The 20408-nt window shown below is 39.5% G+C and overlaps 1 protein-coding gene across 4 annotated transcripts in view; it reads left to right on the top strand.

Moving 5' to 3' along the window:
• BEGAIN (brain enriched guanylate kinase associated) overlaps window positions 1-20408 on the top strand; it is a 157572-nt gene that overhangs the window by 32503 nt on the left and 104661 nt on the right. For 3 of the 4 annotated variants that reach the window (XM_015630005.3, XM_015630009.3, XM_015630008.3), the window contains exon 3: window positions 12874-12902. The exons of the other annotated variant lie outside the window; for it this stretch is intronic. In XM_015630005.3, coding sequence (XP_015485491.1) covers window positions 12874-12902 — 29 coding nt within the window. The remainder of the gene's footprint in view (window positions 1-12873; window positions 12903-20408) is intronic. 4 annotated transcript variants of the gene reach the window in all.

The following is a 20408-nucleotide window of genomic DNA, read 5'->3' as shown; positions in this document are numbered from 1 at the left end:
GATTCCTGAGAAGCTATTTCATACAGTTTGTTCTTTGTTTAATTCTTTTGTCTCTTCAGAAAGGCGTGGTTGAGGGGGGACAAAAAAAATCATTTGTGAACTCTCCTCCTTATTTTTCAGAAATAGGAATTTTACTCCCTTACAATAAGTTCTCCCTGGCACTATGGTCCTTCCTGCTTCATTCATTAAAAATAGCAATGCAGCAGCATGAATAAATCCTTTGGGATTCTACATGAAATGCAGAGTCTTGCATCCTGGGCTGGCTTACATCTGTGTAGCCCTTTTGATGTCTGTTGGCACACCACTGCAGCTGTCCCTTGTAGTAAGCATTTGAATTGATTAACATGCTTGCTCCTTTGTTATTTCTCTCCTGCTCTCAGGACCTCACCCTGAAAGATTTACTGCACTTTGGAGGGGTGAGGCACTCTGTAGATGCTCTGAGGACAAGATAATTGCTGAATCAAAATCTTCCATTAGAATGTGAGCTTTGAACTATGCTTTCAAGATTCAAATTCTCTATCTCTCAGCATGTGTGTACAAAATTGTCAGAGAATAATCTCCTCATAAGATACCTGTACATAACCAGGGGAAGAGAGAGGAGCAGTACTTTAAAATATTGCCCACTAAAATTCAGACAGTAAATCTTTAGTCCAGCAAGTAATTAAACACATAAATAGTCACATGAAGCTCACTGGGACTACTCATGCACACAATTATTAGTATAAGCATTTGCACTACTGGGATTTAGTAATGCAGATCTAATTAAACAAAACAAAAATGGTGAACAACCCAAACTGGGTTGAGTCATTGTCAGAACTGTTGCTGACTGGTGCGTTGTTATTCTGGACTGAAGATATAAACCAAAATTCCTCCTTTGATTAGGTGTGGATCCCAATGTTTTATTTTGCAATATCTAGTGGCATTAACATATTTTAAGAACTATCAAAGAGAAGATTTTTAGAGGATATGTGGTTGCTAGGAGACTGCTGTTTCGTCCTGCAAATCTTCCTCACTGCAAAGAGCAAACTGGCAATAATCAGGTTTTCCTGCCAGACAGCACTCAAACAACTGAAGTTTATGGCTTATTATTTAAAAATTGTGATTTGAACTAAAGTTTGTACATCAGGAAAATTTAAGAGTCCTTGGATTTTTCTAAGTACGTATGTATCTTGTATCTCTAATGCGGCACCCTTAAATCTTTTTTTAACCAATAATACCTTGAGTGTCTGATATATAGAAACTTGTTTTCAGTGTGCTAGTAACTTTTTGTCAGCATAGGAAGAGCTGAGCTCGTTTGTCAGTTCAGAGGAAGAGTTTGGCCATCCCCAGCCCTACTATTTCCATTGCCTTACAGGCACCCTGAGCAACCTCAAAGCACCCCCTTTATCCTCTATCCTCCTGTTTTAACCTCTGGGACCTCCCAAGTTACAGCTACAGCAACAGGGGGGCATTGGTCTCACTGGCACCTAAACATCTGAGAATATGTGCAGTCACAGGTAGGGACACCACAGTGGTGTTCTTACATTGACTCCATCTCCTAATTTTAACTAAATTAAAGGAAATATCCCATATCTGCTAAATCAGATTCATTTTATTGCGGTGACTGGGAGGGCATAGTAAGGATCTCAGAAATCACTGAGGTCTATAATTTGGTGTATTCTTTATGACCCAGGAGCTCTGCTAAGCACAAGAGCATGCTATTTTCAATGAAATAACATTTGTGATCAAAGCTTTATATCAGTTTTATGCTCTACTGGATCACTGCCTTTAGTATGTTTTAAATAGGTATATGCTACAAGGGTATTCACCTAAGAATAATGTCTATTTTCTCATTCAAGGCTTTTCAGTTATTCAGTGTAACATCACAATATTAAACCCCAATCTGTAGGTGACTGGAGCCAGCCTTTTTATGGATTTTAATCCTGATTCTATTTAACTGCAAATGCCTTCATTTTTTGTCATGCATCAGGACAAAATAATGTTCTGATCTGATCCTTTACTGCCCTCATCTAATACCATGGCCAAACTATTTTCTCCTTCATGTATCTGTAAGTGTATGTGAAGAAAAGTGCCCATGGGTACAAAAGGGGCAGGAGAGAGGAGAAAGGAGAGAGGACAAATGTTAGCTGAAGTCACAGTGTGGGTGACTGTCGTTCCTTTCAGAAAAACTATAGCTTCCCCCAGAGTCTTCTGATAATCTTCTACTTACTCTGTAATGATTCAAACCTGGATTGTAATTATATTTAAGCACTTTATAATTTCAATCTAAAACCTGACAGTTCCATGCAATTACATGTCCTAAATGTGGTATTTGTCCCCCACTATGGTAAGATTATATAGTAATAGTAGTGATGAACATGGCTGAATCATTGACAAATTCACCCTTAACTATCTTCTCGTGCTTGCCTTGACAACTAGACTATTGAATTCCAACAGTATGAAAATCTAAAAATAGCACTGTGTGAAGAAAGACTGCAGGCAAAGCCACTAGATAATACAGGCTCAATGTTCCCGTGAAATGTGACACGTGCAAAAGCCAGATGTAATTTTAACAATACAGCTTCCTTTTCGACAAAGGAATCTCCAGAGTCAGATTTAATGTCTCCACAGCAAAGCCTAGAAATTCCACGTTTTGTGTAGGAGTAAGAACAGACTTCTTTAAACTCCCAGAAAAGAACCCCTGAGAAGAATGCTAATGCACAGTGCAGTGAAAATAAAAAAACCTCTGATGACCCTGTAGCAATTAAGACACCATCCAAGTCCAGCATAAAAGTCACTTTATATTATACTTCAAATTATTACAATGACACCAGTGGACTTAGCAATGCTGACACACACCAGTAATATTGTGGCTTTGCAGGAACAAAAATCACTACAGCTTAAGAAATATTTCCTGGGCAATATTGGAGTGAGAACCTGGCTGGCTCATGCCGGAGTGCGGAGGGAAGATGGCAAAAAGAGCTTTTCTTACTTTCATACCCTGCCTAGAAAGCAGTAAAGATACAGATGAAGTAGTTAGATAATTAGTTAAAAACTTGGGAATATAAAATTCAAGTCTCTTCTTCCTTTTAACATCACTGCCTGGCCTTGGGTCTCCCTTAAGGACCTCAAGCTTTCTTTAAAACAGGTACTTCTCTAAGCTCTATCTTATTACCTAGCAGATTAATTTGATGGCAATTAATATTCACCATCTTAAGGCTCTAAGTGACCCTTAAATAAATACATCCATGTATAATATATATATATTAGGAATATATGATGATCCCTCTACATCTTTTGACCTCCATGTGGATAGCAGAAGGCACTACAATTTAACAGAGAAGGACTGAGATACGCCTGTTTTACAGATGCATAATTTGCATGTACCCTAAAACAACTGAGGGCAAAAATGTACAAGGCAGGTTTTGCACTGGCATAAAAGGAAAAGCACCATCAACCAATAGCACTTCTAGGAATATGATCTTTTTTCCTCAAATTTATACCTTCCTGGCACATAAGTCAAAGTTGTGCCTAGAATAAGTTCATTTCATTCGAGTAACATCCTAATTCCCTTCTAGTCTGCTCTGGGTTTAGGGAGATTTTTTAATCTTTTGGGAAGTTCCTCCTCCTTTGGTGAAGAGACTGGTTTGAAGGAGGAAGATCAAAGATCTCTTTAGCATTATTCTCTGGCCTCATTCTTTTATTGCTTAAGTTCTCTTGAACAATTACAGGCAAAAATCCAAATGATCTATAAAAGGCCATGGCTTTTCATTCCCTGGAATTACTGTTGTTCCAGAAATAGATGTAGCACCACTGGTATGACTTTGAACCCCCACTCCTGTTGGTTGGAGATAGGATGAAAAATAAGGAAAATCAATAAACAGATACTGTTTTCCACCAGTGTTGTGACAGGAGAAGTGAAAGCTTTGAAGTTTGCCTTTCTTTTGAAGGAAATGTCGGTGATATTGCCTGGGTATATTGGTGCACCTTGTTTAGTTTACTCTTCCCTGTCCATAGACAAGTTCAGAAGTGACAAAAGTCATGAACACAAATGTCCTACTTTTAGGAGACCTGCTCCAGCCCTCAGTGTACAGATGCCAGGGAAGCAGTGGTGCCTTGGGAGCTGACTCATGTTGAAGGCAGTATAGCAGAGAGAAAATTCCATTTGTTGTAAGAAATATTTGCACTGATTTATATTGTCCTTTGTTCATGGACTCAGAAGTGTCAGGAAGACCATAAAAGGTGCCAAGTCTGTCCTCCTGCCCCAAGGAAGGGGCAAGTATGTGAAGGGAAGTATGTAAATCCTTCCAATCTTTATGGAACATGCCACAGCTATTATGGGAAATCTCTTCAGTACATAACTATCTCTGTGATTAAAATAATGCCTCTGACACTTTCTCTACATTTTTTGTCTACACTTTTAATGCATTATTTTCTATTTAATCCACACCAAACATAAAAAAATATAGATTTCCATTATCTTTACAGCCATCTTTACCTTGTTTGAAAACAAATATCTTTATTCATTGCAGTCTTGGTTTTGCTAGGAAGTTTCTTGGCTGTCTTAGGATTCTGGTTCCTTTCCATTGAACTTTTCTCTTGGGGGTGGTTCTGAACACAGGGCACAAAACTAGGGTCCACAACAAGAATTAAAGGTGAAGTTTTGTTTAATAGGTCCCCATATAATTATTTTTATCACCTAGACAGGTATAGATGCAGTTAGAGCACAAAATGCATGTTTTGTAATGAACAGAGTTCTACAAGTGCAGTATGTATGAATTTTGCAGTTCTGCTCCCCTCCTCATTGGTCTCTCCCACTTCTCATCTTCAACATTCATGAACAAAACTGAAGTGTACAGTGGATTGGTTGGGCAAGCAGAGTGGCTTCACCTCTCTACTTTAACCTTTTGTAATGTTATGGTATCATAGGATGATGAACAACTCTAAAGAATACAGTTCATCAATCCATTGTCACAAGGGCTGCTGTGTCACTGCACTATAAAGGAAATAAAAATACTGTACATATCTGTCCCTATTTTAGTTGGTCAGGTCACCTGGGAACATTTCATTTTCATCTGGAGAGTTTGTACAACTCCTAGCACTATGGATCCTCATCTCTGCTGATGACTATAAGGACTGTTTTCATAAAAGCCAAGCATTTAATCACACTAGTTACATGCACAGGTTCAAAAAATCTGATTGAGCAAAGATATACTGAATAATTTAAGTGGAGTCTGAGCAACCATTTTAAGGCAGGAAGTCCCTGTTTTCAATGGTCTTTGTTCAGGTTTCACTGGATCGTTTGCCCAGTGACATGGAGAAGAGGTGTAGGTTCTTTTGGGACCAATTTTTGAGAGAAATGACAGCATTCATGCTACTTGGGGGTACTGGGTATGACAGAAATCAGCTTGACTCATTGAAACAAACATTTAAAAGCAGAACCTCTAGTGATATAAATCAGCAAGACTTCACTTCAGTGGAGCTCTACTAATTTGCCTCTGTTGGTAATGTGGGTTTGAGACTTCACAGAGAGAAAAAGAAACTAAGGAAGCAAAACAAAGATTCTAAAATATTAGGAAATAAAACAGCTTGAGAATGCTATGTTTTCCCAACCATGCAAAAAAGAAGCCTGTAGGTTACAGTTTTAATTTAATATGTTCACATATGCAGAATGTGTCATGAAGAATTTAAATGCCTGTTGTGAGAAAAATTCCCAGTATTTCTTTTTATCTTATTTCTATTATGACTATTCCCCAGTCTGTTTCAGCCAAAAATTCAGCAAGGTCAGACCTTGGTAATGATTTTTAGAATATTAGTACTGAAAAGGTGCTCAACCATACAGACAGAAAAAATGAAACAAAAAAAAAAAAAAAAAAAGAAGGAAGATCTAGAGTATGTTGGAGGTCAGACAGAAATTCAGAATAATTTAGATGTTGTCCAGTTATTAAAGAGATTCTCTGCCTCATCTTTTCGTATGAATGATAGTGAACAGGGAATAATTGGAGGACATCTGAGGAAGGATGAGGAAGGTTTAACAGAAACCATCACAATTAAGGCAGATTCGAACTACTACTATTCACTCTGTTGATGTCAGGAATCCTGCAGTAATCCCCAGCCCAAAATCTTGCTCAACTGACACATGAATGGGCAAGCCCAGAAGCAAAGTTTTTCTGTGTGTGCAATGATACAAATACATCCAAAGTGGCTGAGAGAAAATGTAACATGAAGCGAAGCGAAGGCTTCACGGTCAAGCAAGCTGAGCAATCAAGGATGAAGAGAGGTGGCATTAAACATGACAGTTTTTGCAAAAGTAACTTTTTTGTTAAAAGAAGCAATTTTATACTCAGGGAACAAGTCATGATCTATCTAGATTTGCACAAAGTAGCTCATAAAGTGCTCAGTTGAGAATTACTGTCTAAAATTTATAAAATGGAGAGTAATTCAAGATGATTAATCTGAATAAAAAGCCTATGTAAATGTTAAAATGGAAGTCTCTCATGTAGGAAAGGGATTATTGGAACTTTCAAAGAAGATTTTTGGACACATTTTGTTGTAAATACTTGTTAGTCACTTTGAGCCAATAAACAGGTTTACCTAAATAATAAAGGCAGTTTGAGGTATTGACAACAATTAAAGAGCTCATACAAGTACTGGTTTATTTATAATCAGAATAATGACATTTTAACACAACATATCCACATAAAGACTATTTTGTGGAGCTCATCATTTGTCAGCAGCAGAGAAACAGAGCTCCAGGTGTGTTGTTGGAGTAAAACAGTTGTGAGTGTCCAGCAAGAGAAAATCACAAGAAGTCTGAGACAAGCACAAGATGCACTGCAGATATATTTTCTTTAGAGTCACTGAAGCATATATATACCATACAAGGTGCTGCCAAGGTGCTTTTTACATGATGCATATTGTGATCACCCATTTTCAAATCAGATTTAAGGTAATTTAGAACAGATCCTGAGAAGGAATACTGAAATGACAGGAAAGGAGTACAACCTTCTGAGAGTAGTTGGAGAATCACATCTTGTTTTCCTTCTCAGATAAAACATCTCTTCATAAATGTGTATGGAAATGTAAAAACAGGGTGGGAGTAATAAGCTTTAAACACAAAATTGGTACAAGATCAAAGACAGAACTGGTCATACAAAATTCAACATGGTTAAAATCACCCCCTGACTTCAATCAGTTTAGTAGAGTTCAGAAAAATGGTAAAAACAAATCTAACTGGTTCAAGATGGATCCCAGCAGCCTCATGGACATTGCATGATGTCCTGGTGTTCTGGTGCAGTGTAAAAATTCTGGGTGTTGAACTCAGTCATCTGCTCTATGAATTAAAAACACAATTTCTTTTGTTTACTGACTTAGGTCCATTTGTACCGAACTTTTGCTGTTTGTAGTTAGTCCCAAACATCTGAGTTTTCATTTGTAATTTAATGTTGCTGATTTCTTCTTTCACCCTAAGAAACATTGGAAGTTGGTCCCAGACAGGGAGGGAATTCTGGGAAAGTGCAGTGCTGCTCTTGGTGGTGCTGAAGGATTTGTTATGACTTACGTGTGCTTGGTAAATCTAAACTGGTTGACAAATGCTTTTCCTCATGTCCAGCATGAAAACCCTTCACAGCTTAGTGGAACCTTTCCATTCTTTCTAATCTGTGTGATGTTCCTCTTCCCAACAGAAAATGTTCTTTATTTCAGTGGTTCCAACAAGTTAAATAGTATGGAAAGGATAAAGGCTATTATCCTTGGCAGCTTCTGCTTTCTTCTCTGAGTGTAAAATCTTTTATATATGAACTATCTTCAGCTGGTCTGAGCAGAGTGGAGGTGTTTTATGGCCCATGGTGTGGAGGTATGGCTGGAGCACATGCTTTCTGAGCAAAATTTCTATTACAGTGGCAACTGTGGAGACTTGGACTCAATTTTCTATGTATCTCTATAAAAACTTCAGGCAAGAGTTTTACAGAAAGATGATTCTTCTTTCATAAACATCTATCAGATACATTCAATAAAATCAAATGCAAGTGGACACTTCTTCCAGCTCTTTTAAAGTTCCTGTAGATTAAATTTTAGTCTTTCTTCAGGCATTGCCTGAGTGGTACTTTAAAGCCAATAAAAGAAATCTCTAAAAATTGATCAACATCTAATTAAAGATTGATCCTATCAAATTATGTCATCTGTAATTTTTATTAAATCAAATCTTTAACTCTTGTACTCTGTAGGAAGAGAAAGGTAAAAAGACCACAGTGGTTTCTATCAATAAAACTTGACTACAACAGCGAGCACAAAAGAATGTTAAAGTAATACAGATGGATTTAAAACATGTGTCAGTTTACACACCTGCCAGAAGTCCAGACAACTTTAGTTGTGAATGAGCTCTCATTTACAGCTTTCCTCAACAAAGAAATAAAAGTAACTTCCACAATAATAAACAACTGTAAACAGACGGAATAAACGAGTGGCAGTACCTTCCTTCTACTCTTTCTTTTCTTGTGCCTTTGGTAGCAACAAGCCAATATGTGACTCCAAAGTCACTGAACACTGTGGGAAGGTTTGGTGGGCACTGAGACAGACTCTGGGTCCAGTCCCTCCCTCTAGAATGAAACAGCTTTTCCCAAGAAAACAAAAGATAATAAATAAAATTTAAAATTCACTTCCAGGGTACTTCTTTTCCACGTGGACATTGGGCAGATGTGGAAGGATGAAAATTAATCTCAAGGTCTTAGAGGAAGGAAACTTCATTAGATGTCTGAAAGATCTGAAATCACACGATTGCTTATCCCTCAAAAAGATATCACAAAGAAAGTAAAGCATAAACACAATGTGAACTGAATAGAATGATAGACTATCTGCATGACTTTTTCATTAAAAACATGTTTGGGTTCAATAATCAATACTATAAACACTGATTATATAAAAAACCCAAATAACTGTATCACTGTACTAAGCTTTATGTATGTCAATGACTAAGAATATTCTGCCATTGTCTTGAGCTTGTTTGACTCATTAATAAAACATGGAAAGATACAAAATTAGGGAATCAGTATCCTTCATTCACTCTGCTGACTTGAAACAACCCAAAGGTTGTTGTGCTGTCTAAATGCCAATCACCATATTCTAAAGAGGGAAAAAAAGCACAGTAAAATTTCCTGGGGTTTCCATTTACAGCATCCATGTTTTCATTCAAGCCAGCAAATGACTTTTTTATCAAAGAATATCAAAGAATGGCAATTTGCAATCTAGAATAAGTGAGGGGCAGGGGTTATATTAGGGGAAAAAAAACCAACCAAACAAAAAACCTGATTTTTTTTTTTTTTATATCTGCCCCAAAATGGACTTTTAAATGTTCAACACTTCTCAAAAAGATCAGTCTTGGTAGTTGTTTGGTGTATGACACTTGCTTCCTTCAAACATTTGGAAAAAAAATCAGGTTTCTATCAATATTATTAGACATTGCCCAAAAGTGCTTCCAGGTAGAGTTGCCACACTAAGTATGTGTGTAAAAATTAAAATCTTCAAACCTGTCCCAGGATTTTAAGTAAATACACTGCATATAAAAATGTAGCCTATTGAATTACACAGACTAAACTTTTTATTAAAAGCAAACATTGTTATTTTTAGGCAAATTAAATAAATTATTTAGTCATACTGTATTGATATTGTTTAAAAAATGTAAATAAATCACATCTGATATTTTTATAATCACATCTGATATTTTTATAATTAAAGATAATTACTGATCCTAATTTAAAATATTTAATTTTAAAAAATCACACAGCTTCAATCCCTGCTCAGTTTAGGCATCAAGAATCACTTGAATAAACACACTAGCAAGTAATTTATAGATGACTTCCCATTAAGGACATTCTTGCACCAACCTTTACTTTGGTCTATCTGCTTGAAATAGGTCCCATAAGACTTTAAGGACAAGATTTGTCCTTAAAGTGGCCAATTCAGAGCTGTTTAGAACATATTTTTAAATAAATTCAGTAAGATATTTTAGATAGGAAGCTTCATAGACAGCAGTGGGAGGATGATGCAACCTCTAAACTTCCATGGGCTAAATCAATGGCAGGGATCCGGCTAGGAGCAGCAATTTTGCCTTAGTAAAAATGTCACCTTGTGATTACAGAGCTGTTTCAGAAAACCACAGACTTTTAAAATAGTTGTGAGTTGCTAAGGCTTTTTGGGGGCAAAAAAGAAAATCCAGGAAAAAAAAAAAAAAAAAAACAAATATAGAGAAGAGGAAGAAATGGAAGAAGGAGAAGAAAAAAAGGGGATAAAAATTACCTTTCTAAGGGACACAGCTATCTGAGAAAATAAACTGCTTGGGATGGAAGCTATATTTCTACAGATGCTCCTGTCTTTATTTTCACCATTTCTAGTATCTATACACTCATTTGACTCCCTAGGCTGAAAGCTAAGTCAATCTGCTGAACACACAGGCTCTAGTCCTGTCCTGTGCTCCTATTTATTTACTGGAAGCAGATCCCCATCAAAAGACATAATAGAGCATTGCAGTGCTGCAGCCCAGAGAGGCCCCTGACCTGGGGCAGAGCATCCTCCTTGAGGAGGATTGATCTGAACCCACATCAGAGAGGAGATGTCTCTTTACTGCACAGCCTTCCAGGGAAAGGCAGAGTAGAACTTCCTCAATGGTCCAAAGGAAAATTGGCCATATTTCAGGGAACAAAGAGCTTTTACTGTGAGGAGGTAAAAAATCCAGCCCTACCAGTAAAAAAAAAAAAAAAAGTAATTGCAGCTTGGTTTAGTTTTTTTGTTTGAATTGGTGTTAGGCATTTGCTGTGCTTTTTTCTCCCTACTAATTTCCTGTCAGGATTGGCAGCCAATGACTCACTTGCATTCACAGATGAGTATCACCAAAACATCAGTCTACAGCTCCTCTTCTCAATACTTTGATTTAATCACACAAAGCAACCCCCACACTGACCCCATGAGTGCAGATTTATTCAAAGCACTAGGCAAAAGCAAGGCCAGGTATCTTCCCTTCATGTCTGCACATGCTGCCATAATAGAAGCTCTGAAATCAGATTTTCTAAGTACCCTGTGACTCCCAGTTCCAGTTCACAGTGCCTCCCAGAGTTCAAGGCAAACAAATAGTGAGTAGCCCTGCAAAAGAACTATATCATCTCCCCAAAAATTAAAGGAACATGATGAGCAGGGCAGTGTTGGAGAGTTCATGTCTGGAGAGCCAAACAGGCAAGCCTGTAGCCAGCAGCTTCTCATGCCCAGGGAGAGAGCCTCTGTGGTCCGTTTTCTGATCAGTGATGTTGAATCTATTCCTGTGAGCTACTGAGTATGCAGGATTCAATAGACAGACACAAATTAGAAAAAGCAATTATGGGTCCTTAGGTTACGCTTTTAATCTCAAGATTGCACACATAACCTTGTGGCTCCAACATATTAATGTTGGAATGAAACTATGCAATCCATGTTTACATAGCAAGGACCATGCAAACATGTATTGCATATGTCACTGAGAAACTGAGGAGGGTTTTTCCTGCAGCTGGCTTCCTGCCCACCAAGTTGTGGTGAATGGTTGAAGTCCTTAATGTTTGTCATCAGAAATTACCGTGCAAACACCAGCCTGACTGACAACATCTCTAATGGGCAAATCAAAAGTAAATGAGAAAAGGGAAGACAAGTGACCCAATGAAGAACCAACAATTTGTCATTTGGAATGTTTTATTAGGCAGTTTGACAAATTTCCTGCTGGTTAACTGATTAAATTTACATTTCTCTATTTTTAATCTTTAATTTATTTCATACTCAAATATGATTGTTAGCCATTAATCAATAAGGTTTGAAGTGCTCATGATTAATGGCCAGTGCTTTCAGTATAAATAAGAGATTCTGTGATGCTGGGATTTATCTGGCTCTAGAGATTGCAGGATTGCTCTGAGCGCTCCTTCCTTAGTTACAATAAAAAGCAGAACTGGGAGAATTGATGAGATTCTGTGCCAGTGCTGTGCTAAAATGAAATGGGAGCAGCTACTTAGGATCTGCACGAGTTAATGATAAAAAAGAAACCAAAGAGTTAACAAGACTATGCTTTGCATATAGGTAATGCTGGAGAAATGAACGCGTCTCCGTGCTATAGATAAGTAGGAATTCACAGCATCCATAGGGTAGGAAGAGCCCAGGCAATGGCAGGAGCAGGCAGGGCTGTGCCGGGTGTGTGAGGATGCCGAGCGGCGGCTGAAGGGTTAACGGGACCCGGCGGGGCAGGGGCCGGGGGAGGCGCCCGCAGCCTCAGGCGGGGCGGCGGCAGCGCAAGGGTTAACCAGACGCCTCCGTGTACCGAGATGCTAATTGTCAAGATAGTGTATTACTTGAGGAAAGTAATTTGATTACTCGAAACTCCCACTGAGGAGGCAAGCTCGTGTCCTTCCATCTGCCGGGCTCTGTGAAAGATGATGAATTGAGCTCCAAATTCACGTGTGATGAAGTCACTGTCAATCCCCGCCAGCCCAGCCCGCTGCCATGCCCACCGCACACAGGGTAGCACGGCAATTCAACTTTCCCTGGGAAACCCAGGAGGCTCAGTAACCTGTTACTTGCTGCTGCTTGCTTTTTGCTTTTTTTTTTTTTTTTTCCTTCTTCTTCTTTTTTCCCCTCCCCATTTTCTGCCTCGGCGCTACAACTGAGTCATTCTGGTGGCCAGGGCTCGTGGGTACCGCGGGCTCCCACTGCGCTCTGCTCCCCACTTCAGCTGCCACCGCTATTTTCGGCTAATGCAGATGTGGGGCTCGCCCGCCGCCGCTTTGTAGCCACTTGTCGAGAAGCATTCGGAAAGCCTTAACTATGCATAAATCTGCAGAGTGAATGTTTTCTTTCATTCACTTGCTCCTATTATTTGATTTCTTGTAGGCCTCTGCGGCAGAAATGGAGAAAATAAGGTAAGTGAGACAGTTTATTTACATCTCATTATAGAGAAGAAATGTTCTGTTGCACAATGCACAATACAGGCTCTTGGAAAATATTTTGTTTAATGCGATCAGAGTAGAACACTGGATTCCATGATGATGCAAGGCAAGCTGTGCTTTAGAGACAAAAGGAAAGGAATGTGGTTGTTCTAGTAAATCTGTTTTGCAGGGATGTCAATTCAGAAAACGTGTTTTACACACAAACGTGTTTTATTGCCAGATGCAGAGCATATTTGATTATATAAATGTTGTAGCCACTTTTCCATTTACTGCAAGAGCCTGCCATTCCATTTAATGAGGAAAGTGGATCAATAATTCATGAAAAAGCTGAAGAAAATATAGGCTTGACTTCAAAGCATCTAATTAATGTGGTTTGTTTCACTATAGCACTGTAACATTGGTGTTCGATTTTTGTTTTATATTGTATACTAGCCAGATAAATCTCGTCTCCTCTGTGTTTAAAATGTTGTCATACTGTACCAGTTTCTCAGCACATCTCTCTGCTTTAAGCAAAAGGAGATGGGTTTTATAACATAAGTTTTCCATCCCATGTCCTAGTGCAAGTCTGCTTTGGGGGATATTGCTTTTGTGTATGTCGTTGAGAAAGAAAAAGAAAGAAGAAAGCATTCTAGCCCTTTGAAATAAATGAATTAAAAATTAGTAAAACCTAACACATTATCAAAGTGATAGGTAAGAGATGAACTTTTTACTACCCTTTAAATTATTCCCTTTAAATACTTTATGGAACTTCTTTTTCATAATCAAATACACTTGCCATGAACTTACTTGGTTTTATTGGACAAGCCTAAATTCCTTCTCTGGACCTGATAACTCTGTTCAGTGACAACTCTTGTCCAAGAACAACTTTTTAGCTTCCTTCAGTCTGGAATGGCTATCCTGAGTTATTAGAAATGCAGAAAAGTTCTGAAATTCCAGAAATAACTGGGGAAGAAATGGCAAATGCAAAACAATAGGAATTTGATCAAGTGTTTAATGAATTCTGGGCTGGAAACAGAATCCTGTTTTTCTTTTGAGGCAAAGGAGGTTAGATCTCTTACAGTGGACTTGAAGACGCATGTCCAAAAGTTACTAAGAATATATTTTTAAAGCACTTATACACTTTTGTAGAGGCTCATGGTAACAGAAGTATTGTAACTTTTGTGCTGAAAGAAAAACACTGCGCAATGTATTATGGATTTTTGTGTATTTAAGCACTATGATGTTAAAGCTGTGAGTTTTTCCTGAGTAATGCCTGAGAAAGTGCCTCGGTGTATGGACTGGTGTCTAATAAAAATTCCAAACAATCACCTATAGTGTGTGCACACTTCTGTCATGAATCGCTCTTAGAAGATGCAAGTGAATATATATTTATATGTTTGCTTGATAAGCTTGTGTGCACAAATGCATTCTAATACTTGTGATACTTTCCTGAGCACACCTTGGCCTCTGCTTTTAGTCTTGCCTCTTTTGCAATAATGAGCTGCAGATCCCAGGAGAATGTAGTGAAAATAAAGAAAGAATTTTCTATGAGGAGGATAAACATTCGTAAAGTTCCATTTTCCAAACACCACAATGTTGCAGCTGTCAGGTTTTCCAGTCTTTACCTCAGTACTCCCTGAGCATTACACAGATGGAAAAGCTGACCCTGCCCCACTGAAATGAAGTAGGAGCTTCACTATTAACTCCGCAAAGAGAAGCGTCAGGCTCTCTCAGGAGTTTTTTAAAGAAATTTTCTGTTAAAAATTCTTGTGTGCAAAAGCTGATTCTGGCAGAGGTTGGTCCCCATCACCCCAGCAGGTACAGATTAGAGTCCCAGAGCTCCCTGTGCTCCAAGGAGAGCAGCAAGCCAGGCTGGGGGAGCTCCAGCAGGACCCAGTGCAGAAGCTGCACTGCTCCGTCCCAAACGTTTCCAGGCTCCCTGTCACCAGTCATTCTCTTGGGTGCAAACTGACAGAATCCTTGGCAGTTTAAGGAAACTATCTGGAGTGGTTATCTTAAATAGCTGGTAAACTCTGGTGAAGTTATAGCTGGTAAGCCTGGAGAGAATTAGATTTTTTCTAAACTTATCGAAGTGTGGTACCCAGGTAAAAAACAAACTACCCTGTTTTTTAACCACAGTGGCTTCAGAGAGGTCATGAAGAGGGATGACCTGAAGCTAGGAGAAGAAAGAAAGAAAGAAATGAGAGGAAAATGTCAGGCTGGGAGGAAAGAGGTATTTTTTGTTATATGCAGAAACCAGTGTAACATGGAAAAGCCATTCCCACATGATACTTCATTGTGTTCTGCCCTATCTCCTGTGCCCAGCTCCTTCCCCACTCTTTTTTTTGCTACCAGCTGAGGATATGCCATTCCACATCACCTGGGATGGTGTTGGCCCAAGGAGTAGAGAGTGACCCCACACCAGCTGTGGAGCTGAGGAGCACAGAGGGCTCAAGGCTCCTGCAACAGGGGCAGGAGAAAGGGGCTCTGTAATGAGCAAGAAGGAAACAAATCTTGTTAGAGAAACAGGATAACAGGAGCAAGGTGCACAACCACAGGACAGTGAAGCCAGGTTGAAAACACTCAGGGTTAGAGTAATAGAGGTTTTCAATCCACAGTGCTCTTTAAGAGAAGAAAGTCTTTTAAATAAGAATAGGTGACAGTTCGTGGGAGCTCACAGGGCCAAACATTTTATGAAGGCAGCTCAGTAAGTCTTTGGGTGAGCTCTGTACCTTCCTCAGCCCAAGAGAATGGGATCCACCTAGGACATCCCCGAGGACCAGGGCGGCCAGACCCATTCAGAGCAAAGGGTGAATCCAGGAGCCTGAAAAATTGATCCACTGATGGCTCATTCTTTGTTCAGCCATAAAATTCATTGAGTCAGACAGCACAAGCAATAGTGCAAACTAATACAAGTCTTATTCCTTCACTGAGAATCTGTCCAGAACAATGTGATTCGTCTCACGTAACGCAGCAATAATTCCCTTGCAGACCAAGGAGCTGCTGTGACCTGCAATGTCACATGCTGTCCTTTTCAGCAGGGGCTTGCTGTGACAGAGGTGTGTGTGGAAGGAGCAGTAGGAAGCAGAGGTGGGAGGTTGTCAGTATTTAGCCTGACACAGGGACACCTTCCTCTAGAAGTAGAAACAGGCAGTTTTGTGCTAAAACTTTGACTGAAAAGAATCAGTTTTTGCCATGAAGTCTTCTCACTGTAAATGATTCTTAGCAGTACAGTGTTTATTACATCTCAAGGTACCAATACATTAGGCAGAAGTAAGGCTAACTACTAATCACAAACCTCTTGAGGATCTGCACTTATGTAGGTTGGCTGTGTATGGTTATAGAGTCACTTTAAGCATTAATTACTTCTGACTCCAACCTTTTAAATACATTTTTTTGGATCTGGTTCTTTTTCATGTCTATAAACAAGGACTGAAAATCTTAGTTAATAAAGTGAATTTCAAATATACCTATACTATCTTACTTTGACTCAGCAGTGTGCTATCTTTGGTGCATATATGCAAGAGAAACAGAAGCCTTCCAAGCCTGAGCCCTTCTAGATCTGTGGTGGCTGGCACATGAAATTGCTGATACACTGGAAACTACTCCTTCAAGTCGGATCAAACCCATATAATGGTTAGATGTGCAAATGAAAGAGCAGTTCCACTGCAACCTCAATACAGACTCCTGGCAACTTTTTCTTTGCTTCCATTCCATCCTGCTTGAAATACAGGTTATAATATTCAAACTTTCTAGTGATTCGATGTAAGGTTTGGCAAAACAGAACTCTAGAAATACTTTATACACAAATATTGACCAGCTTCTCAGGTTCCTTACACTGAAGAGTATCTCACTCCACAGGAAATGTCACTTAAAGAGACAGATACTGTTGAATAAGCCTTTTCTTTTTTATTTAATGCACTCCTAAAATTTCAGTGACAATTCAGAAGCTCTATAAATCAATCTTCTTAGTTCTAAGCTTTCAAGATGCACAACAGGCTGAACTGTATATCTGAAAGTACACAAAACAGGATACATCATCACCATCACCAACTGCCAGGCTCACAGTGGCTCTAAGGAGGCTCAGCTTCCACTTTTCAATATAATCATGGCATTCCTCAACTGGGGATTACTTTATTTTGGTAGCTTCAGTAGGGGCACTTTACTAATTACCCAGGGATCTCTGATAAAAGTGACCTGTTCCTCAAGGAACCTGCGAGGTAACATCTTCATTTCACTGTAGTCTTTGTTTCAGAACATATGAAAGCAAAGTGGTTTGTTTTGCACACACAGCTGGTAGTAAGTCAGCAGCTTGATCCAAGTCTCTTGAATTTTTAGACTTGGACTTTTCTCAAGCATGTTTGAGTTCATCTGTGGTAAGGAAGGAATATGGGTTTCTTCAAAAGGAACATCAGAGGCACATGCAGTTCTAGGGAAAAGCCTCTGTCATGGTTTACTGGAAATGTAAATACCTTCCTAAATGCCCACCTGATCATGCTGCCTTCCTTGCACTTGGTATAAATATAGCCCTCTTCATATGCTAATGAACACACTGCAATTTCCTGCCATCCCCACCTTGTCCTTATTCCTCTCTCAGCCTGTATCTACATTAATTTTACCATATACTTGAACACAACGGGAGGATATTTTTTCCCTGAAAGTTAACCAACAAACATGATTTACTTTACCCTAGGTCTGGTCTTCATATCCACAGCTGATATGCTGGGAGCCACTGCCTTGTACAGAAGCAAAATGCCACAGGACAGCAGCAGGGCTGTGCAAGAAGCAGCTCCACCATCTGCTCATCAGTGTCTTCAGGCTCTAGTTGATGCTGGGAGGTGAAACCCCAGCTGTGGACACAGCCAAAGAGATGGAGCAGGGCAAGCTCAGAAGAAATAGAGCATAGGGAAAATGCTAGCATGAAGGGGCCATGAGTTTGGGGTCATTAGAGGTGATGGTAAAATGTTATCAAGCTGGGTGAATTTTGGGTGCATTTTGAAAGATGGAGAAGAAAAGATAAAAAAGCTGCCTAGCATATATTCAAACAGGTAAAACAGGTTTTAATTTTTCCTCTGTTTTGCAAGCAGTTTTTATCTGCCAGGCAGTCCCAGCAGCAGTGATAGCCCTGCAGTGCTATTTTCAGCACATCTGGTTTGTTCATGCTGCCATCCAAGGTGTGACTGTAGCTAAAGCACATGTCTCTCCCTCCCTCTGAGCCTACACTCCGCTTTGAGTTTGGTGGTTGTCAAACATAGCAATGGAGCAATGGACACACACAGATATCTTCACAGCCCCCAGGGGAACGATATCCCTGGAACTGGGCTTGGTTGAGGCACAGAGCCATGCTTATCTACCTATTCCAGTACTTCTGAGAATTTTGTTAGTGCTGTCAGAGGCACAGTATGCTTGTGCAGCTTATCACACCTAATTTCCACCATTACTATTCCCTGTGCTAGTCAGTCAGAGCAGTGTTACTTCAGCTGAGGAAGGAGTTGCTGCTATTGCTGTCCCACAATCCTGTGCCCTGAGCTTCTGTCTGCTCCTTGGCAGAATGATCTAAAAGGCAGTGGTGTCAGTATGCAGGGAACTGTCCCCATCAGCTGATGTAACAAGTGTTGTGCTATAGCATCCTTTAGTTCTAGATAAACACTGAGCAAAGCAAAAGCATCCACCAAACAAGAAACATGACAGGAACAGAGAGCAGAACAGATTCAAGTTGAGTGAAACCAGGTAGAGCTGTGTAAAGTGGCCTGCAGGGACAAGTGGGAGATGAGCAAACATCTGAAGAGACCAAGGAAGTAGGTAGGAGTAGATGAGCCATGCCATCAGCCAGGAGCTGCAGTGAGTCATGGGGAAGAGGCTGGACCCCAGTGATGCCTAGCTTACAAATAATGTTCTGCCTACCCTTTTCTTGCAAGGCAAAGTGCATCACTGAACAATGGCATGAACTTTTCAGAAAAGAAAAATAAATAAAAGGAGGCATTTTGGACAAATATTTAAGAAAAAAAAATAAAAGAAAATTTCATTTTGTATAGTGCTTGTGATTGGTTCAGAACTTTGTATCATAAGGAGCAGAACTTACAGAACATTTTCTTTTCTTGTTGTGTTCTCCCCCTTCAAGCTCCAAGACACAATTATCCTTGATCCCAGGAAATTCAAAGGTGGGAAAATTGGATGCATCCCCTTTATTGCTATTAGGCTCCAGTTTATGTAAGCATTTTGACTGAAGATGCTGGGGGGTATGTGCTGAACATGAAACCAGCAACTTGCAAAGCAAACAGTGGCAGCCACTGCAGCAGTAACAAAACAATTTTATAAGCCGAAGAACATAAGAGGTTTCACGCTATGAACCCCAGATGGTTCAAGGACAGTACAGTTTGTGAACCACACTTGAGTGTGCTCTGTGGTAAAATCAAGTAGATTTTGAATGCTTGCTGCTGCTACAGCTCACAGACTGATGAAAGAAAGGAGATAACTTGTCTGCAACACTTTATTACAGGCTTTTTGCAATTTCCAGCTCTGCTGCTGCTGGCATGGCTTAGGCAATTTAATTTACCAATCAATTCTTGATTTACACACAAGTGACTTTAGAATGCATTCAAATAAAAACTGTATCACCACATTTGATGCAGTGGTCTTTAAAAATCAAAAGCATCTGAAGTATATCAAAACTATTAAGCTTTTCACATTAAGAAATTGAAAAGACTGAATTGCCTTTATGTTTTAGTGATGACCTAAAGCCAGCTTAGCATGAAGTACAATGTGCTGAAAAATAGACAGTAGATAGTGAGGTGTAACCATGCCTTTTGGAATTCATGAATGTGAGGATTGTATAATATCCAGAGCCCTCCAGCAGAACAGCGGGATCACAAGTGCCTGTAGTTCTTGAAGGATTTCTCTCATGTGTGTGACTGCCCTACTGATCGTGTGAACTGCTCACCAATTGTTATTCAACTCTTCCAGGAGAAACAAGATCCACCTCACTGAACAGTGCAGGGTCACTGCTTGTTTCTTGGTTTGCAGTAATGTTTGTACTGGGATAAAAGTGAAGGCCTCCTTGTCACATGCAGCTCTCTCATTCCTTAAAACATAACTTTCTTCATATATACATTTTTTAAGCTTGGAGAATCATTGAAAAATCAAATTGTCATCCTGAGCTTGCCCAGCTGCCACCATGTCAGCAAAATCAAAACTGAGAAGTTGTGTTCAAGTGAACATGTACACACAGCTCATGCAGCAGACTTGCATCTAAGAGGGCAAGCAGTATTTGAGCAGCAAAAATGTTGTTGGCAAAAAAAAAATGACTAACTTACATGACACACTAGGACACCATGACTACACAAATGCCATTTCAGCTGTTCAGAGCAAAATGCAAATTTTTACCACCTTGCCTTGATTTTTCTGGTTTGCAAAAGGAGGAGAAAGAGAAGGAGGATGTTGTAGAAGAAAAGAGGAGCTTCAAACTTTTTTGGAAACCACTGAGCTCTTCAGGGAGTCACT

Source organism: Parus major, chromosome 5 (assembly GCF_001522545.3).
Source record: "Parus major isolate Abel chromosome 5, Parus_major1.1, whole genome shotgun sequence".
Classification (NCBI taxonomy): domain Eukaryota; kingdom Metazoa; phylum Chordata; class Aves; order Passeriformes; family Paridae; genus Parus; species Parus major.
Note: the sequence above shows the minus strand (reverse complement) of the source record. Positions and strands in the feature narration are given on the sequence as shown.